The 22,219-nt window shown below is 38.5% G+C and overlaps 1 protein-coding gene across 2 annotated transcripts; it reads right to left on the bottom strand.

The window, feature by feature from the left end:
- Positions 1 to 622: 622 nt before the first annotated feature.
- On the bottom strand, positions 623 to 20,967 carry arhgap18 (Rho GTPase activating protein 18). 2 transcript variants are annotated; one of them, XM_008398434.2, is made up of 18 exons: positions 20,883 to 20,967; positions 10,369 to 10,618; positions 9,145 to 9,277; positions 8,306 to 8,385; positions 8,052 to 8,204; positions 7,584 to 7,638; positions 6,890 to 7,008; positions 6,341 to 6,412; positions 6,128 to 6,221; positions 5,587 to 5,678; positions 5,211 to 5,288; positions 4,951 to 5,110; positions 4,788 to 4,870; positions 4,020 to 4,226; positions 3,767 to 3,901; positions 2,842 to 2,963; positions 2,695 to 2,750; positions 623 to 2,554 (listed from the first exon to the last, which is right to left on the bottom strand). In XM_008398434.2, the coding sequence occupies exons 1-18, from the start codon at positions 20,915 to 20,917 to the stop codon at positions 2,463 to 2,465; spliced, it is 2,016 nt and encodes a 671-aa protein (XP_008396656.1). In that variant the 5' UTR covers positions 20,918 to 20,967; the 3' UTR covers positions 623 to 2,462. The 2 variants fall into 2 exon arrangements, with proteins under 2 accessions (XP_008396656.1, XP_008396654.1); XM_008398432.2 differs by lacking the exon at positions 20,883 to 20,967 and adding an exon at positions 19,357 to 19,767.
- Between the last annotated feature and the right edge of the window lie 1,252 nt (positions 20,968 to 22,219).

Below are 22,219 nucleotides of genomic sequence, written 5' to 3'. Positions count from 1 at the left end.
TTTCTCAATTAATTCATAATTCTGTGTGCTTTAGCTTATTAGTAGAATATATACAGTATATCAGCTTTTGACATCAAGAGAGTATGTGTCCAAATGATGTACAGAACATGGCATTACAAACAGCTAATTAAATTGAAAAAAGGAAACATCTTAAAACTAGCTCTTGCAAGGAAAAAATATTAATTGTATGCAAATATGTATGGATTTTAAGGTCGATTTATACATTTCTGATTCTGTTGTGTTATTTTGTGGTCTTTATCCTTGTATTTATGTGATTTCTCATCAACCTGGAATGGAACTAGAGATGAAAATTAGCCCCCTGACTATAATCTCACATATTTACAAGTCATCGATATACAATGTACCATCTTTAAAAATAAACTTGAATTTCCAGCTGCCATTGGGAGAGAATCCAATTGATGTCATGTTTTATTTACATGAAACAACCAAAATAGATTTTTTTTTAAAATTTCCGATCCAAGTTTTGAATGAAATAAAACTAATGAATAAATAACCACTTCTTGATGAAGATCTGAAACAGAGTTCCTTAAGTTGCCTTGATCAGATATTAATACTTATTGAACTTTGAAAATGCGAGCGCAAATAATCCTAGCAGAAGTTGTGGTAATGAATTACTTCAAGTTTATTTACAGGCAGTCATGGTGGTAATTTAAAAGGCAGCTAATACATTTTTAGAAAACAAATCACCAAAACATCATACATTACAGAAAGTGACAGTGTAAACTTTACAGACAAATCGAAAAAGGTCATCACATTTTTAACTCTCCATGATTTTGTAGAAGTGAACCGTTTGGGAAGTTAGACATTGCAGTGCGGATATTACAGATATTATGTGACAATGTTAGAAACTGTTAGATAAAGCTGCTACTAAAAGCACAATATGTGCAAAAAAAAGATAAAATTTATATTTTCTTTTCCCAGATAAAAAGGTTTGCAAGTACACAGAACCTGACATTAGTGGTAAGGCAAAAAGGCTCAAAATCAATTATGTGCAAATGTATCACTGCATAAGCCCACTTTAAAAATAAGTTGTTTCTTAATATCTGTGCAGTTTTATTGATTGAATCATATTAACACGTTGAAACACTCACAAATTAAAAAGGTTTCTTCGTACACATCTTTACTCGTATGTCTTCACTGCATGCCTCTGAAAATCTAAGACATGATATTGAATCCTTTTGATCATTTTAAGAATACCTAAAAAAACAAAAACAAAGAAAAACAACAAAAAAGTGTAGCTTTTTCACCTTGCTCAGGGTTAGACCTCCTAAAATACATAATTCCCTTTAGAAACCTTCCTGGACAAATGCTATCATACAAGATTCAATGAAGTGGTCATGAACTTTAATAGAATGGGTAAAGAAAAAATAAGTACAATATTCTCTACTTAACCAAAAGCCTAAAATAATTTATCTGATGGATGTGGATTCGACTAATTATCACATTATTGCACGGCACCATGTTTTACATCTAATTAAAGCAAAAAACCTTAAAGCCAACCGATAAATCACAGTATGGAAATAGGAAGAATTTCTCCACCAGTGGAAAAAAGTCTTTCAAAAAGTGGTTTCTGTTTAGTGCCCTTGCTAAAGTATACACACCCCTTAAAGTTATTTATGCTTTAATAACATTACAACCACAGACCTAAATGTATTTTACAAGAATCTCACGTGATAGACCAACACAAAGTGAAATGTTATTGTGAAGCGAAAGAAAACGGATCCATGTTTTGCAAATGACAAAATGCAGTTATATTTAGTCCCCTTTACTCTGATACCCTTAAATAAACCCAGAGTAACCATCTGTTCTGTGAAACATTATGGAGCAAACAGCATTTTGCAGACCAAGGGTCAGGTACAACGCTGTGGGGAAGAACGGTTATAAAACATTATCCCCAATTTTCAGCAGTCCGTAATGGATCCAACTCCCTTCCCGAAACAGAAAAAGTATGGCACGAGTGCAAACTGAAATAAATATAGCTGTACAATTCGACTTTTAATTTGTTTTAGATATTTTTAATCAAGATGAAACATCTGATTTTCTTTCCACTTCACAATCATGCACAACTTTTTGCTGGTTTATCACTTCAAGTCCTAGTAAAATACATTGTAGCTTTGGAAAGGCAGCTCTGGTAAAAATGTAGACGATTCTTTATAAAAAATCTCCCTGGGAATCATTACATTGCAAAAAAAACAACAACAAAAAAAAAAACAACAGTTTTTTCTGTAAAATGTTTCCCCACACGATAAACTGCAACTGAAACGCCTGCACTCTCTTATGGTTTCCGGAATCAAATAGTGCTTCGCTACAGATGAAGAATTCTCTCCCCCCCATTGCATCCGGATTCCCCAGAAACTCCAGAGAACCAGCTGCAGCGTTGTCTCAGAGGGGAAATTTAAAAGTAGGCCAGGACCCCGCAAGACAACGTCGCGGGCCAGAATTCATCGCTGTACTGCTTTGATGACCCACTCTGCTGCAGGATTCAGCTGGGAAAGATCTTTCATGTATGTTTCCCCGTCTAAGCATCTCTCCTCTTTAGAGGAAGGGGAGACAGAGAGAAATAATTAACAGATGGATTATCAGGAGCTGCAGTCACTGTAACTTTCATGTATAAAAGATAAGCGAATGAAAATTTAAACAGTTCAGTTATATAGCGCTGGGAGTTGAACTTACTGATGTTTCCACCAATCTCATAGAGACACAAATCTTCTTTTTTCACCAACACTGAGCTGGAAACAAAGGTGAAAAAGCAGAGAGTTACAGGCCAGTAGTCTACGTTTTATTGGAGCAAAGCGAATTGAGCGTAGGTGTAGACGTTACCTGTCTTGGCTTAGGAAGCGAGTTAGTACATCAGAAGCTTGCAAATCTTCTGTAAGTTGAATCGCCATGGATATTTTACTGAACTGTGGTGCTTGAACTCGAATAAATCCCTGAGTATTCTCCTGGAGAAAAACACAGATGTGGAGAGTTAGGGGTTCAAAACCATACATTTGACTTCACACATAAATTCAAGGTTATAATCCAAAACATCCGTCTCTGAAAGGAGAGCTTAGAAATAAATTACTTCTCCGTTTAATAAATTGTTACACTCTCCAAACAGCTGTTACTGTTACAAATCTGTTTCAAGGCCAGCCACTTCTCAGTATTGCACGAAAAGACGAAGCGCAAGCTGTGTAATTACTCTCTGCCAGTCAGATATCATGTCATATTGGAGATAAAAACAAGACTGTGAATCGGATGTGTTAACTGGCTGAAAAAGGTGGAGCAAAGGCTCGCAGTGCTCTGGAAATGATTGACGATTCGAAACTTTGCCTCAAAGCTTCAGTGAAATTCTACAACATCACCACTAGATGTCACTGTTCCTCATCAGACGAAGTATTGGACCTGCAGAAGGTAACCAGCAGGTATCAACTGTCGGGATTCTTATTTTGAACTTGGCTGTATTGTGTGTGAGCCCCATAAAACTTTAAATATTCCAGCATTATTAATTTACCATAATTTTTATCTCGCTTAATATAATGACCACACTTTTTTTTTGTGTGCGTTTGTTGTCAGCGTTATAAGCCATTATTGAAACTTATCAAAATGTTCCACTTTCTGCTTTCAAAATGCCAAATTTGTTCCGTTTCAACTTAGAAACAAGCTTCAAAAATGACAATTACGCAAGGTGACCACTTACTAGATATTGCTAAATATCTAGTAAATGGATTACTAAAAGCAGCTTATTCCAGAAATCCTCTCCTACCTCTGGGATAGCTTTATCAATTGGTCTGTCGGTGGTTATCTTCTTCAGCAGCTTCCGTACAGCTCTGTCCTTGTATAGTTTTCGCTGGCTTTCCATATTCTGTTGCCTGACCTGAGTCAAAATGAACTTTGGGATCTGAAGTAGATGGTAATAGAAAGATATAATTGTCTTTTAAAAGATGCTGTTTTTAGGAGTAATCAGGACACATTAACCTCCAATGCTGATTAGAGTCATGTTTAACATCTTCAGTTACCGTCCAAAGGAGATTTTGGTATCTTATGAGCAGCCGGACGATATTGGCTGTGCTGGTTGCCATGGAGAACTCCTGTTGCTCCGTCACCTTGGATCGAAAGCCTTTGAACATGAAGATATTGGGTGCCATGACAACAGAGACGTTGTTCAGAGTCATCTTGTTTTTGACCTGATGATTGATGACACGCTGGAAAAATTCCACCAGTGCCTGCAAAAGGAAATTTATTTAAAAAATTTTAAAAAAAGTCCTCTTGTTGAAGAAAGACACATGTGCGATGTTAATTTAAAGGGGAGTGTGTGACTAGCTTCATAGACTAAGACATGGAGTATAAACCTTCACCTCTGATAGGTTGATTATGTCTCCTGTACCTCCAGAAGTATAGGTTTATCAAGATTAATTAGCTGTATGGCATTTGAAATATTGTAAATTGCAAATACTTCAGTATGGGAATACCTTGTGTCATCTGGTAATTATATATATTGGTATGAAAAATCCCATGTCGGTGTTCCTCAAGGCTCCCTTACTAAATTATTACTAAATCTGTCAATTTTACAGTAATTTTCAGAATAAATAGTTGTTTTTATGTGTTCTAGAATCTACAGTAGAATCCCCTAATTACTTGTTTGTTTTAAACATGCTTTTTTCCCCCTTTATAAATGTTGCTTGTACTGTTGCATTGTTATCAATGCAAATCTCTTTATCTCAGTTTTTTCTGTATAGCGATTTGAGTTCCAAAGTGCATATATAGTGCTGTACAAATAAACTTACCTTCAAAGTATCCCGATTGGCCTCAGGCAACAAAAGCACCAGCAGGTTCAAGGCCTGAAGCTGCTGCTTCTTTGTGGGAAGCTCTTTCACAACACAAAGTACAACAGCGCGGTCAGACCTCACACCGTGTCACGTAAATCACGAAAACAGGCCTGATACATACTGTTGACTGCAATAAAAGCGTTGAGGTACTCCACAGTGAGCAGCGGATGAGGCAGCTCCCTGATGAACAGCTTCAACAGGCTCGCCGCATCGTGCTGCTTCACCTGCTTCCACTGAAACGTCCTGTCGTAGAAAGACGACTCGAGCTCCTGGCACAGTGACTGAATTTGGGTGAAGACACACCAGCAGGCGATGTGAATTCGGCTGAAATCTAGTGTAAACTAATCTAGAAATTTATAGAGCGTCCATGCAAGAAAATACCTTGACTCTAGTGGCTGCTCCAGGGATACGTAGCAAACCTTCAGTGTCTAACCCTTCCTCCTCTACATGACTAATGAGCTGAAAATAGATGAATGACATTACAGAACATCCACAAGAGTAAAGAAGTAAAAAATAAAAAAAAAAGTTTTATATCAAACAGTGAAAGCAATGAAAGCTACAATACACATTAGAGTGCAATTGTATTGTGGTTTCAATTCAATTCAGCTCAAAAATAACTTATTAATCCTAAAGAAAATTTAAAAAGATTTAAAACTTTACATTAAAATGAGTGTAATTAACATTTTCCTTCATCCATATCGTAACCTTTGAATGGGTCTAAGTGAGTGAATGAATGAATGAATGACAGGATGCTCACCCTCTGCAGAATAAGTGGCACTTTGGTCCCAGGATCCCGCCGGTGGTCTTGATCCAAAAGAGTTATCAGAGGAACACCAAAAAGGCCACTTTCTACACACGCGCGCACACACACACACACACACACGCACACACGCACACACACACACACACACACACACACACAGAGAGTGTGAACAAAATGTGTTTAAACACATTAATACACACTACAGGACCTTACAAAAGTTTTCACAACCCTTGAAACCCCCATATTTTCTTATGTTAGAATTGCAAAAATCTATATACTTTAATGGGGTTTGACACTAGCCATTTAGCACAGCAAGAATAGCAATAGTAAAAGGAGATCTACAAAGTATTGATCGACTCATTAGGTAAAATACAAAGACATTTTTTTTCTTTAAAACAACAATGTGTACTGTTTTCTGTCCACTTTACAATTACTCGCACATAGAATCCTAATATACAAAACTTTGCTGTTGAGAAATGAGAAATTTCCAGGAACACACGGTGCTTTTTATTTTTTTCGTTTTGGGCAACAATACCTTTGCTTTTCACTCTGCCAGGTTTATTGGCCTTGACATCTATTCCAGCTGTGTCAAACAGAGCAGTCATCTCTACCAGAACAAGTCTGCGCGCCTGAAAGATTGTGATAAAAACAAAAAAAACATACACACAAAACTATATCAGTCTGACATCTAAAAAAACCCTGATCTTTAATTGTGTGTCCATAGATCAACCTGTTACAGGGTTTTTACCTTTTTCATATCCAAAGGAGAAAGATCTCCCACTCTGGTCTGACCCGTTTTATCCCGAAGGAGCTTAAAGTTCTGAACCAAAACAAAAGCAATAAGATTAGGGCACAGAGTTTTCAGTGGCTGATAGAAAAATCTAAAAATAATAATAATACTGACTGCATTTAAACCTGTCACAAAGTCTCAACAACATTGTCTTCATGAATGAGTTTAATTGCAATACAAACATCAACCACCAGATGTCACTACAGTCAGTGAGGGCTCAGAATAACACAGACAACCTGGCTCTCTCTCTGCTGGTAATCAACATGACGTAAAGCAGAGATACGTTTTTATTTATTCTAACGTCATCTCTAAAAAAAAACACACACACAACGTAATTACTGTTAATGATTAACAACTACAGAATAAAAAACATGATCAATTTACGTGGGCGCTTAATGTGGTATGTATACATTCAAAGTTCAGGCTTTTAAACAAACGCTGACATGCTGAAAGCATAAGTATACCTGTAGATACGCCAAAGCCATTGTGTACAATTTTATGACTCACTGGAAGTTTGTCATCAGAGGAGTTGAGGCTGTTGTTGACCTTCAACCTCTGATTATTGTCCCGGTAAGAGAGTGCCTGCTCCGAAAACGCCACTTCCACATTCAGTTCCGTCTCAGTTTCTGCAGAAAAGTACGAAGAAATAAAATAATATGCCCAACAGGTGGCTCGGTTTGAATGTTTTTGTGCTGATGATCTGAAACCACGAGGCAGGGAGAAAAAAATGCTCAAGTGTCGTTTTATCTCCCTGCGTATTAGTCATTGCAGACGACAAAAAGGAAGTTAGAGGGGTCTGTTGACTTCCAACTACTGTGATAGAAAATTAACCCACATTTACAAGGAGTCGCATAGCTTCCAACCATTTACAGAAATGCTACGCTCACCTGTATTCGTGTCCTGTTTTTCAAACGTAAATCAGTATTTTGATCCGAGTCCAATCAGCTTCCCTAAACATTTCCTTTGATGCATCAGTTATTGATGGAACTTCCTCTAAAATTCAGCACAGACTTCTGCTACTGTCCTGCCTCAATTCCTGTTATATGTGATTACATTAAACAGAATCCTAAGGATTTTGTTCCTTTTGCACCGAGATTAAATCTCAGTTCCAAGGAAGACATTTATTTGGGCCCGGCTTCATAAAATCCATACTGAAGAATCCTGAATGGGTTTTATTCTAAAAGGATTGAGCTGCTCATACCAGCAGTAGTTGCATCTTTGTCACTTCCCTCTTCCAGTTTTGGAGGCTCTTCATTCTGTAACGGTGAGACAGTGCAGCGCAACACATTATATAACACAGAGCAACATACTACATATACCCAATTCAAAACTGCTTTATTTATTCTAAAAGGAAATTAAATGCAACTCATGCAGGTCCTGAATGATGCCATCTGTTGTTGGCAAGAACTGCTAATCCATCTCATTTGTTTTTGCCGCTTCTCTTTTGCACCGCTTGTATGTACGTGTATATTTGAGCCGAATCCATACACTTTTTCTGTATTACGAAATTACAAAGCTAAAACAAAACAACAAAAATCTGAAAATTGAAAAATGTCTACAAAAAGAACAAATTAACATACTAAATTAAAAAAAATGTGACTTTTTTAAAACTTTTTATTTTAAGGTTTCTAGCGTGTTTTTCATGCTGATGTGAGGTTCATCTCATCACCTTTTCAGGGGGTCTGAATATATCCCGAACATCAGGCAAGTGTTGGCGGTTGCGTCGCCGGAGCAGCGTCTGCTGATAAGACGACACGCGAAGCTGCACAGCGGCGGCCTGCGTTCTGGTGAGGGTGGACAGGAACACGGCGCTGTCTTCTTCCTGTCAACCAATAGGAACCAAAAATAGAGGAAGACATTTGCTCGTGCATTGTCCGGATTCTCAACGATCTGTGAATCTGTACGGGTTGTTTATCTGCTCACATGGTCCTCGGCTCCCAAGGAATCGTCAACCAGTCGTACTAGCCCCGCCTCTGTAAGCCACGCCTCCTCATGCTCTCCTTCTAAAGGAGGAGAAAAAGTCATTTTGAAATGGTTTCGGACCAAAAGGACGAAGAAGGAAGGAAAGAAAATGGGAAAGGTTATAAAATAGAAGGATTAATTTTCTACACTTAGTCTTCTTTTTCCAACCTATAAAAAATATTCTTTACATAAAATCTACTAAAATGGGCATAGTTTGTTCTTTTAGAAAACAGTCTAATTATATTACATGGAAAAGATTAATAACAAAGATAAGTGAACAAAGAAATCATACAGGAAAAAGCTTCCCGAGAACAACGGACTAGCAGGTTGAATATAACAGGAAAAAGACAGACAAATATTGAATTCCTAATGAGCAATGGCACAAAAACAGTCTGCATACGTCACAGCTGACTTTCACTTAGCCCTCAGCTTTAAAGCATGTTTCAGTAAATGTCTCCAATGAAACAAAATTATAACTCAAGGACAAAAATTGTAAACACTAAAAAGCAACAGTCATTTTGATGCATCATATGCATCAGTTTTGACAGCAAGTTCTGATTCAGCAACAAAGTTTCGCTAAAAGAAATACAAAATGTCAAACAAGCTTACTGCCACCATGTTTCCTAAGGCGGATAAAGGGCATTTTTCCAAGTTGCATCTCTAATATTCAGATCATGACAGAAAAACTAAAACTAAAAACACATGCCCCAACTACCAGTAGAAAAATATCTGCATATTCCTGAACATGTAGGAAAATAACGTTTTATTTACATCCCGTCAATAGAAACAGAATATCCCACCTTCAGGAGCTTTCTGCTGCTCCTCCTCTTGAGTTTCTCCTTCTCCTCCAGCCCTCCCATGTCCTTCCCCTGAACTCTTGATGTTCTCAATCTCCTTCCAGTAGTCGTCCATCTCCAGCTCATCCAGGGAGTCCTGCGGGAAGCGCAAACACTCAGAGTCAGGGATGTGAACATTTACAGCTTCGAGACGTCGTTCTCGTTTCCGTCCTCGGCTGAGGTTGTCTTCCTTGATATTTTCACACACGAAAAGCCCTCCAGGACCTGACGCAACAAGTTAACGGTAGAAAGGAAAAACAAAACAAAAAAAAAAAAAAACAACCACAGCCTGTCAGAACAAGCCTCAGGCAGTTTCTGCCAGAGTTCCCATCATTAAAACAAAAATATCTTTTTACGTAATCCCCCCCTAAATTTAATCACACTCATAATAACGCAAAAATTTCATTTTTAATTGAGCCATTTATCGCTTTGGATATTTAAAAATGGCTGGCTAATGAGCTGCCCAAAAATAAACTCCCATTCAAAAAGTTGCTTTGAGCAAACAGGAAACAAATAACGGAGCAAGTTAAACTGCAAGCAAGTATGATTGCTTCTGGAAGACCCACTGAGAAAAATGCTGAAAAACATTTGCACAATTGAGAACACGGACACAAACGTGTCAAAAGCAAGAAGAGAAATCACTTTGTTGGTCACACAGTTGACAAAACAGCTCCCAGTCGCCCCCTATTGAACAGGAGTGCGAAATCATAGCTTTATGAGCTGAACCATGGCATAGCTGCCCCAAAGTACATAATATAGGACTGTGAAACATTTAAACACAAAATGCATTAGAGATGTTGATATGACTTGCGATAGATGAAATTGACATTTCCAAATCCAGCATAAGCGAGAATAGATACAGGTTTATAGGTGAAACAGATAAAACAGAACAACTTTGTTGTAATATGTTCAGCCTTCCTGTTTTCTGTTCAAAGTCATTGCTCTCTCTTTCGTAGACTAAATTAGTCACAGATATGCCTCAACATGTAGGTTCGATGTAAAAAGCATTCTTCTCCTTTGTGCTCATCCCGACTTACTTTTTTAAACAACTGACTTAAAGATTTCTTCACTCAAGTATATATTTTACACCAAAAATATTGTTTCTCTGTATCGTGCACTGGCTTATATTCTACAAAAAGTTTAAATGGTAAATAACAAGCCATCCCATTACATTCCTTCACTTCTTACCTGAGAGAAGCTGCGCTGGCATGTGCGCTGTGGTCTGGGCTTGGAGTTGGGACTGTGCCTCGGACTGGAGGCCAGCTTAGGGCTGGAGGAAGGCTGAGACCCGGGATGAGCAGCAGAACCTGAACCTGATTCAGTGTTGCTGGCTCCTGTACCACCGGTGGCCAACGAAGGTCCATATCTATCTTCTTCTTGTTGTTGTTGTTGTTGTGTGCTTTGGTTATGCTCAAGACTGTAGTGGCCTGTTTTGCGACTGTTAATGAGACACAAACAGAAAAGAAGAAAAAATATATAACACGTATATAAATAGCTAAACTTCTTGCAAACATTCCAGCTGGAAATCATTTTTTGTTTCACTTGTAGCCGTGTACTTTGCACCATGTTTATTAGACACGATGAAAGACACATACGGATCATAAAAGTATTCCTTGGTTAGAAGCGTTGTGTTGTCTCAGAGCTGTTACTTTCAGGAATGTCTTCTTGGACTTGCAGTAAATCTGTGAGTGTGTGTCAAACAGAGGTGGGTTTGCCAAAGGTTGAAAGCACAAAAAAAAAAACAACAAACAAGTAGAATTTTCGGCAACATCTGCCGGGGAGCAAAAATAGCACACCTTGTGCCCCTCCACCTTCGTTTCACTATAGATAAACACATAAATCTTGCTGAGGAGTACATTAATGTTGCTTAGCACAGACGAGACAGAGTGGCCTGCTAAGAATAACAGAGTTACTTCACTTACCAGGTGAAACCACCCAAGAACGACATTTAGCAAACAACTCAACGATGTTTGCACAGCTAAAAATAAAAAGGGATGCAAATACAATAGTAATGTTATGCTTACATATTTCAGATCAAACTAATTTGAATAAAAGTTAAAAATAACCCAGGTAAATATAAAAAGCCATCTCTAAATTATGATTTAGTTTATTAACAGCAAAAAACAAAAAAGCTATCTGGATCAACCTGTTCTTCTGTCGGGAACACAAATTGCCCTTTCCATAGGTTATAAATGAGTTACCGTACTATGTTGAAAGTCGAGTTAAATTTCATGAGCTACACTCATATCTGATTATTTCAAGGCCTATATTAAGAAATCAAGAAAAAGATCTCAAAAAGCAACACTTCCTGCACCATTACAGAGAAACTCAAGAACAAAGCCACTGGCATCTGCAAGACGTTATAAAAGGTATTTCTGACATATTGGGACTAAGGCAATCCATGCACAGAGTGGCGAACTTTAACAGTGGAGTGGCTGGTCTACAAAAATGACTCTGAAAGTGTATCAAGGACTCAGGAGGTTAAAGATCCCCTTATGATAACTTTTGGTAAAAATCCTCCATGGACTGACAAGACCAAAATGGATCACTTTTGAGAATTTAGTGCCCCTTTATTTCCGTCATAATCCTAATTCAGCATTTGATAAAAGGATCGCACTGATAGTAAAACATGAAGGTAGCTGTGTGGTTGTTTACAGGTGATTTGTTGAACCTGGATGACTTGTTGTAATTTACGGAACCATACAGTTTTGCATCTGGTAGAAAAACATATAGCCAGCCATTAGTTTGTGACCTCAAGCACAAGCAGAACAAGTTTGGGAAAGGCCTTGTCAAAGTGTGAACTTAAATCTGCTTACCTTAACCAGACTGTTTATGCTAAAAAAAAAAAATCATTGAATGTGACTTTATAAAAATTATTCTGCAAAGAGCATGGGGGTAAAATTCCTCCACTGTGATGTGTCACTCTGTCATTTATCCCAAATGCTTCATGTAATGACAGTTGTTGCTGCCAAGGGTAGAACAGCCAGTTATTAGGTGTAGGCAAGTTAACTTTTCACATCGGGTCAGTTTTTTCTTCCCCTCTGAAATAAAATCATAATTTGAAAACTACTTTTTGTGTGTTCTTAATTTATCTTTGTGCGACATAAAATGTTGTGTGACAAAAAAAGATGCACATATGTGAGGGGAGAAATACTTTTTTTTACAGAACTGTACACATCTTTTGTATGTAAAATGTATGTGTTTAGAATAATCTAACGTTAAAACATTTTGAAAAAAATCCTTTTCTGTCTGGTTTTATAATCTCGTCACCAATGGCAGCAAAGATTTTTAGTAACTTGTCTTGTTATTATATTCCCTGTTCATGCCCTGCAGTTGCAGCTGTTGCAGAGCATGTAACCCTCTGCGTGGCCTCTGTCATATTTCCGTCAACAGCTGCCGGACGCGGGTTTTCACCTGTCGTGTCCATCTATTTGCATATAATCGTCTAGTCAAACACGCCATCACAAACAGCCACACTCGTCATCCAAGTTGTTAAAAGGAAGATCCCGGGACACGTAAGCAACAGAAACTGGATGAATCAGTGAGACTCGGGTTACTACAAGTTACAGGAAAAACACTGGCAAGGTTTTCACTTTTAAAAATATATATATTTCGGACTGTAAGCACCGGTGTTTGAAAATAGCCCACACTGCACACAAGAGGTTTTATGTAGGAAAGAAACATTTTGTTGGAGTTATAAAAGTTCGTCGAGGTAATGCGTGAGAAGGACAGCATTGTGACTTGATGTACTGCATTAATTAACTTGGGATTACCAGCAGAGAGCATTAATCTGAAAAAGTTCAGAGTCAGGCCACATACCACAGCAGACCTTCCACCAAACTCTGTGTTTAACTTGCAATAAAACTCTTGACACTCGTCAGATTAAACCCTGAATCATCACCATTCCTTTCCGTTCACAGCTCCTTCATTTCAAAAATTTCTCCTTTTCTCCTCCTCCTCTTCTTATCTCCATCCACCCGCTGAGATTTAGTTGAGTTTATGTGAGCCGTGTCCTCCTCTGCGCTCCTAATTATGTAAACTCGCTCTGATCTGTGTGGCTCCAGCTGAAGTGCTTTAACTTGAGTGGAATTGCAAAAATGTTTCTGTTTTGCTGGTTTACTGCAGAATATTTGGTTTAAATCTAATCGACACACGCCAGCTCACTCGGACGCGAGTTAATCGTTTACATTCACCAGGCTTTAAAGGTACTGTGTTTAAATTATAAATCCAGCTTGCAAACTGACACGTCAGGCCGTGTTAGTTTCTCATTCATTAATTTGGCCATCACATGTGCAAGCTTTCAAAAGAGTAGAACAAAGTAACTAAGCTAACGGATCAAGAGACTCCTCGGCTGTTCACCTCAGAGTCTGCAGTTTGATTTCTACAACTTTTCTGTTGTTGACGAGCCGGGATTGAAAAAACTCTTACTGGCAGAGATTTAGACGAGTCTCTTGGAAGTTACAACGTTTCATTGGATGGCATAAAAGGGCAGAATAAAGTCAGGAAATAATGAGCAAGAATGATTCACCAACTCTGCCTCTTCCCGGACTGCATAAAGCATGCGTTTTATTGTGCAACAGATCTTAAAGTGTATCAACTGTAGCTCGAGCCAGCATGTGATAAATAGCAATAATGTTCCAAAAATAAGTAACAATAGTGGAAAAAAGAGATAGAAAGTGCGTAGCAGGTTTTTTTTTTTTTTTTTTTACAAGCTGCAAAGAAGGGAGTAGATTGCAAAACATCAAAACAATAAACTTTCTTGGAATAAAATTAAAAATATATATATTATGCTATGAACAGAAAGTTATTTCAATCCTATAGTTTGTCTTTATCTGAACTAAGTGACGCTACTGCAAATCAAATGAGATGATAGTAGATTTCATTACAGTCATTGACAAAGTGTCCATGACTGTAATACAAATGTGTTTGAACAAGCTTCCACAAGCGAAGAGTCGGCCGACGAAATAGTTGATAAGAGAGGGAAGATTCATTTGATTATATGGAAGTGGGTCGGCTATCTGAGATCTGATCAACGTCAGGCTTCAGCGTGCCGGAGAGTCATGCCAGCTAGAGGCGGGAATGCACCAAATCTGTTCCACCATCTGAAGCATTTCCACGCGACAGAATATGCAGAGTCAGAAGATGAAGCACCAGAAAAGTACAAACCGTGAGGAAGTCATTTTATTTAAAGCAGGAGAGGACATCATCTTGCTCTTCAGTATAAAATTAAAGACTATGCATCATTTTAAATGTTTTTGTTAGCTTTCAGCGTAAAAGACTATCATAAGAGGATAGCAGAGGTACGAGCATGGTTAGTCAAAAACAAACCCAAGGCTGACAAAAATAAAAACAAGCAAAACGTCCGATTCAATACAGACCATCCAAGCATTCTGATTGGACAAGTCTTTCCTACCTCAATGACCATTTAAGTTTCCCCCTGTTGGATAGAAAATATGAATTTAAACCGTGTTAAACCCAAGAGTTTCAAATGTTTAATGATTGTAACTTGGCAATCTATGAGAAAATGAAAGCTAGAATGCATGCAAGTCTTCCTTCTAGAAATAAGGTTATCGATACACTGGGTGCAATTTTTTATAAGTTTAAAGGTTTATTGTGATCACATTATGGTTACAGTTTGACACTTCCAAGAAGAGATTACCTAAAAAGGACAACGGAGCTGCAGCTGGATGTGCAGTTGCTCTAAACTTTGCACCTTCTCCATCCACACGCCTTTGATCAGCTAGATGGAGGGTGTAAGCAAGTCGCAGTGTCAGGGTGTGTGAGCGAGGGGGGAGCAGAGAGGAAACCCTTTCATCTAGCAAACAATAATTTCAACACTGGCGAGATGAACATAAGTTGGGATCTGAGGAAACGCCTCGCCCAGGCTGTTCAATGTCAATTATCAGTTTGCGTGAGTTCTTGGGTGAAGAGGTTTTTCCACCTGGCTTTTCTGTTACTGATCACTATTTTTCAGTTTTCTTTGACGCTTAAACCGACAAATGTAGATTAAGTTTCTTACTTTGATTTTATGTCACTGCGAGAAAAAATATTAAAAGTTTTGACTTGTCACTTGAGATGAACAAATATCGTCTGATGTTGCCATCGCCTTAATCTTTAACTCCTTCCATAGACTTTCCTTCACAATCAAGTCGAAACCTAAATCTGAAAGGGGTGTGAATAATATTGGGCTTAACCATAGCAAAGCGCTAACATTTAGCGATAAAAACACTCCTGTGAAAGTTGTTACCGAGGAACGAAAACTCAAAGTTTGCCGTTTTTCTGTACTAGGGAGGGGCTTAAAAATTATGACAACAATTATACGTCTCTATGAAAACCATTATAAGCAGTTTACAAGGTAGCTGTGACCATGTGATTTGATCAGACGTCACTAAGATTTAATTTTTGGAAGCAAAAATAAAGATCTAGCCTGTGAAAAGACACATCATGTCTACTGTTAGGTACAGCCTGTGATGCTATGAGCCTCTACAAATGCCCTGAGAATCTTGTTGGTGAATTTACAGATATGTTCATTCAGGGTGCTACTTTTAAACAGTAGCTAACAGGAAGGTTGAACTTATTAAAGTTGGTCTGTTTATGAACTTCCAGTTTCTGTACAAGCGGAGCCCTATCCTAACCCTAAAATGTGGCCATCTATTTCAAATCTGACTTAAGGAAAGGGTCTGCATTCTCAAAGGGAATCAAGTTATTAATGCTAACACTTCTAACTGCTAGCACAGAGTTTAAAACAACACTGCATTAACCAACATTGTGAAAAATAACAAGAAACCTGCAATTTCCAGGACATCAAATCTAAGACTTTTCAGGATCACTATTATTCAAATAAGTGAACATAAAAATAATTCAAGTTTTTTTCTTAAGTTTAATCATTAACATACTTAGTAACTTGATAAAGTTAAAATATAACTTAGTTGAGTATTCAAATCTGTTCCCTTTCAAGCCAAAGTTCAATAAATAAAACCCACACTATTCCAAATAAACAGAACATAAAAAGTCAGTTTTGATTTCATTTCCCTAAACAACCAACAATAAGTCAGTTTTACTTCACAATATAATCAAACCCTGACGTCTTAACCAGAACGAGGACCTGAAATTGATACCAACCAGTGGAAAATCCAAATAATAATAAAAAAGCAACAGAGTGAATAAATTTATGGCAAAACTAAATTAAATTCAACACCTTGGAAAGTCTGGGTAGATTTAAAACTCACAAAATAACCCCAACCCATTTAACCCCTTAGGCTATTATACACCTAAATTCAGATTGTTGATTGATAGCTTCTTACTCCTCGCCGTCACTAGTTTCAGAGTTATGCCTTGTTGGATGTGTTCGCCTACAAAGTTAAAATGATTCTTCATTGTTGTTGGTTAATCAGCAACCAATCGGTGTCAAGCATTATTTAAATGATAAAGTAATTTGCTTTTTTTTTTTTTGGTTACGAAACATCCTATGTCCATTTCAGTGGACACAGGGTCTAGGGTTTCTCAAATAGCCTTCGTGAATAACCATGTGATTGTACAGCTACAGTTTACTAGCAAATAATGGGAGAATTTAGAAAATTTATGAAGGGGATAAGTACTGCTTGTCCCCTTCCACAATGGCCTCAAAACTTAGCATGAGCATTCAGATCAACAGATGTCAGCTGGCGCATTTGAAGACAGAGCATGTCTCTGTCCATTCCTCATCCCCTGCCGACACAGCTACTGGCCTCAACGATGACCAAATGCCTCGATATACAATCTGCCCTTCAGATCGGATGAATCTGAAACACACAATTCATCCTTGTGTGACGGAAAACTCCCAACGTCCCTGACGGTTTACCATTCTTGATCATCTTACTTGACTCTATTTTATGCGTCTAACTTAATACTTGATTGAGCTTAAATTAGCCCTTTTAAGTCAGACAAATAGACTTTGGAAACTCTGGAGGAAAAACAAAACCTCTCTGCCCAATTTCCACACTTCCTTCCATTTAAAAGGACAAAGACAACACCGTGCAAGACTCCGAGCAGACACGTAACCCAAGGCTCCGTAGGTAGGATGTCTAGCTGGTGCGAGGCCAGAAGCTTACGGTCTGTTTGTTTTACGTTTCCTGACTTGAGGGGAACAATGGCCTCCAAACTTAGCCTCCCACAGGTCAGCCTAGACGGGACTCACACACTCTGCTGACCGAGGTGAGACAAAGGAAGTCTGTAATGTGACGCTTTTCTTTTTAGCGAGGCAAGCAAGCCATCTGGAACACACGCATCTCCATTTTATCTACCGCACACTCACAGTGGTTGATGCATCAACATAAACCAAAAGGGTAGTGGTTTTCTAATCTTTACCGCATCACAGATTGTTCCGCTGATGCGTCATCTTCACATCTTGCACGAGGACGAACAGATGAGGATATTGTAAAAAAAAAAATTAGGACTCAAATTGTATGTGACTATTTGAGCAACGTCCTAAAATTAAGGTCGTCGCAAGAATAATTGATTCACAATTTTGAATCAGCAAGTCTGAACTGAAAGTTTGTGATTTTTTTAATTTAATAGAGGGTGAAGAGGAGTTTAAATGTACTGACAACGTTTTTATTTCAAGGTCACACTGAATTAGTTAAATCGACAGAAAAGGCCTACAGAATAAATAGGAAGAGAAATATTCCAGCCAGCTATGAAGGAAGACACTTCAGCACTCTTTCCTTCCTTTTTGGGTGATGAAATGTTTAGTATAGTCAGTATGCTTAGTCATCTCTTTCCTCTTAGCAGTGCAATATTCTCTCTATTTCAAGCATCCTGTTTTGGAACTGTGGCAAAGTTTTTATCTCCCTTTAAATTCTTCACAATAAAAGCCTTGCCATGGATTTTCAATGGAATGAAGTGAGAACTTTGACTGGGACATTCTAACACAAATGCTTCGGTTTAACGAATGCCATTGTAACTCTGGCTCTAATAGGTTGCCCTCCAGGATTACCCCATATTTAGCTTCATCCATATGTCTTCCTATCAAACCTCTTCTGGTTCTTGTCTGTGCTGAAGGAAAAACACCCCACAGCATGACGCCAACACCATGTGGTCAAGATGATGTGTAGTTTTCAGCCACGTACATATAGAGTTTTGCCAGAAAGTTCAAAGTTTGTTTTATAAGACAAACTTTCCCCCATGTATGCCTTTTTCCCTAGAAGGCACCTAGTAAACTTTAAATGGAACTTCTTGACACTTTTATCACTCCATAAAAAGCAGTGACCAGCTTAGTGTCACACTTTGTTTTCATAGATGATCTATGAGGTCTTAACATAAATGCAAAAGTCGGCCTACTGTTTCACGATTATGCACTACTTTGTGTTGGCTTAATAAATAAAACATGGGAGTAAGTGTGGAAAAAAACAAAAATATATAGTTTGCACCGTTTTGAAATAAGTCATGGCTAAAAGAAGACCCACAGTTAGATAAATGACAAAGAATGTTTTTTGTTTAAATGATTTTTATGAAAGTCTTAAAATTCCTAGTCACTACAGAAATGCTGGTTTACACCGTTTTCTTTTAATATGAGGGCACCAACGTTTCCTTCAGCTAATGTTGGTTTTCATCTGTTTTTGTTTTTTTCTTCACAGAGACAGAAATAAATGACCATACCGCTCAAATCATCCATAAAGAATGAGTCTATAATTATGTCAAACTACACAACAATTAAATAGTAGAAAATTACACGACCATGGACTTAAGGAACAGTACAAATCTAATAATTAACCTTACACCTGCAGGTGTGTGTGGGAGCTCTCAATTAGCCACCTTTGTATAATCTAGAACTTGCAACAAAGTCAAGGTGAACCTGCTGATTAGAAATGAGGTAAAGGAAAAACATAAACCCGAGCCCAAGGGTGGAGCTGCGTGGTCCCAGGAGCTACAATAAAAAGTCCCCGCCTGTGGTGCAGCTTAGCGAGTTTACACACTGCTCTGCTCTGGCTGCTTTCTGCAGGATCCACTTCGCATGCCGAGAATTTTTAAACTTTCCTGCAATGTCAGCACATCCACGCCACTCAGGCTGCAAAGTGAGAAAAAGTGCGCCATCTCTCTGACCTTTGCCCACTTGCTCGTAAACACACAGGCACACGTAGCTTCAGCTCCCCACTGAAGAAATGAATTAAAGTGACAATACCAGGTCACATTTCCCACCTGTGCAAGTCGGACTCCCGGTTCGGTACCGGCGGACAGCTGGAAGTGGAATCACCACACAGTCCCGTTTGCGGTAGCAGCTCGGCGTTGCTGTGGTAACCCGTTAAAACCACTCCCTGAGACTGGTGCCGACTCATGTTTCTCCTCTTTTTCTTCTTCCGTCTGTCTCACACACGGCAGACATCCGATCTATAATCTATAGATGAGCTCCGCCTCCGCTTCTGAGTGTGTTTAAGGTCCTATCTGTGGAGGCTTTCCATTGCTGAACTTCTCTGTTACCGACTCATGCGGACTCAAAGCTCCGCTCCGCCCGGACCCTCGTCTCGTTTCCTCTGGTGTGTCCTCTCCCGGAGCGGAGGAGCAGGACTGGGGCTGGATTACACGCCGCTGACCGCAGATCAGGGATTGGCCGAATCAAGCAGGTCAACTTTCCATAGACAACACCGCCCCCTCCTGGTGTAAGAGAGTACTGACTATTTCCTGCTGGGAGAAGTCCGCGTCCCAGAGGCACGTATGCTGTGAACCCCAAAATTATTTGTACCCCTGGCAGATTTAAGCTTCTTTCAACCAATAAATGAAAGAAATTATTTAAAGACATTATTTCACTGGAAATAATGTATTTATCAATTTAATTTGAATGAAAAATATTTTAATTCTGCCATGGTTATGAATATGCCTGGATTTAACTGTGCAATTTCTTTCACTCATTGTACTGTAATAGTTTTAATTTGCTCATGGTTAAGCGTGCATTACATTTTTCTCCTCTTCAATTTAAAATGTTTACACTTGTATTGGCATACCCAAGATATATTAGAATAATTCAATGACCAGCCCACTAAAAACCTCAATATGCCAAAGTGTTTTTGACCACATCGCAGAACCTGCTGGGAATTGTCTGCTTCCCCCTAACGAAATGGCACCCTGGGCGGAGAGCCACATCACCCTAAATGAAACACTAGCCCAATTGGCATTCCGGCTTTGAATACGTTGTATAAATTCCTAAACTGAACATCTTCATCAACAACATTTTATGTAATTTATTAAGCAAAAAATTGATTTTTATTTTTGCACAATTGTTTCATCAGTCCAGTTAAATGAAACCTTCGTCTATGAAGTGCAACCTCCATCTACAACTAGAAACCTACTCGGTGGTGTGACGCTGTACAACATGAGCACAAATGTGTGTTTGAAACCATTTTTGCTGACCGCTATACCACCAACTACAACTAGTCCTTCAATTTCTACAAAATAATAGAAAAACATAGAGAGCAGCAAAAGCAAACAGTGCACTGCAAAACTCAATTGGATATGATTATTTTTGTACTAAGAAACAAGATTTTGTGGATTAAGAATTAAATAATTTTAATCCTTGAGAACATTACTGACTGCAAAAAAAAAAGTATGAGAAACAACACATGGGTCAGATCCATGGGACAGCCATTAAGCCAGACTGGCAATGTTCACACACTGGTTTGTACACAGAAGCCTTGAAACACAAACAAACAGCTTGGCTTAGACCTGCTTACCTAAAATGGAGGCACTCTGCGATCCTGGAGACCATCCTGTCCGTCTGTCTCGGAGTCCGGTCGTCTTTCTTTAACACAGCATGGCTTACAGGCCATGCGCTGGTAAATGGTGGTAAAACACTCACACAGAGACACTGTGGCAAGCGGATTAACCAGCAAGGTCAATCAGATTTTTTTTTTTTCCTGCTCCTCCCAGTGTCTGATCCTTTGTCATTCCAACCTCTTTGGTTCCATTCCCAGTTGGCCCAGTAACTCCCATCAGAATATGTCTGCCCCTATCATTTCTGTTCCTCTGCATTCCTTCAAGACGTTATCAGCCTCGCTGAAAAGGCCACAAACATGCATTGGGAGGCATCAGGCCTACACTGTTTAAAAGAATGATGGCTGCTGTCAAAATGAAGGGATTCATCTTAATGAATTGCAAGATCAAAAGTAACAAAACTCCAGATCCCCTCCGTTTGTGTTCAAACTGAAGCAAAAATGTCACACAGGTTTGCTGTGGGTCGTGGCTCTGGTATACTCCTCATATTTGTTGGTACACAAAGAAACTTTGTGACAGTTTTAAACAAACTAAACAGCTCAGAGCTCCCCCTACTGACAACTATAAAAAGTCAAATGAAAAACTGAGGTTTTAGTTACACGTACACTACAGCCACTGTGATGACGGAGAATAGATGCAGACTGAGTCGGTCCAAACAAAGACTCCCAGGTGTGTTTGTGGATTATGACTCGTTTGAATTGGATACATTATTAAAGCAGGGTTTGTAAAATTCAACTTTCTTGTACTCAAGGTTTCTATGAATATTACATTTAAAAATGTCTGATTCTTCAGTTATTGTATTGATTTTTTAGATTTTTCCAGCATTTGCATTTTCATACACCTGACAAACGCATTTAGGTTTCATTACTTTCAAGTTCAAAACATTATGAAACATGAGATTTATCAGTGAGGTATTTCACTGATTTTTGGGGGCAGCTGAACTCTCAACACTTTTCAAAAAGTCTGTACAGGTTGAGAGATAACCTTATAATGCTATTCCAACCTTAGATCAGTCTGATTTCTTTTAGTGAAAAATCTAAAGTAATGCTTTTTATGGCACCCAACCTGGACACAGTTTCTGAACCAAAGGCAGTCAACTATCTACATGCCCAAAAATAGCAAATATGGCCTTTTTTTTTAGCATATGCACTTCCAGTTTTTAATCAGCAACTCAAACACAGGAACAGCCCAGTTGAACATGACATTCTGATACACCAAATCAAACATAAACTGATCTAAATATAATTCAGAATAAATATCCACCCTATCCCACAAATTTCATACTTTACTCAGCATT

Source organism: Poecilia reticulata, linkage group LG21 (assembly GCF_000633615.1).
Source record: "Poecilia reticulata strain Guanapo linkage group LG21, Guppy_female_1.0+MT, whole genome shotgun sequence".
Taxonomy (NCBI): Eukaryota; Metazoa; Chordata; class Actinopteri; order Cyprinodontiformes; family Poeciliidae; genus Poecilia; species Poecilia reticulata.
The sequence above is the reverse complement of the archived record's forward strand: the minus strand, read 5'-3'. Positions and strand labels throughout refer to the sequence as shown.

What these genes read in the sequence shown, in the direction of transcription:
- arhgap18 (XM_008398432.2), bottom strand. Translation starts at nt 19,493, where the DNA reads ATGAGTCGGCACCAGTCTCAGGGAGTGGTTTTAACGGGTTACCACAGC. An exon ending in CTCCTTTGGATATGAAAAAG is followed by an intron (nt 6,222 to 6,340) that starts GTAAAAACCCTG and finishes ACAATCTTTCAG; the next exon opens with GCGCGCAGACTTGTTCTGGT. An exon ending in TTGATAAAGCTATCCCAGAG is followed by an intron (nt 2,964 to 3,766) that starts GTAGGAGAGGAT and finishes GTTTTTCTCCAG; the next exon opens with GAGAATACTCAGGGATTTAT.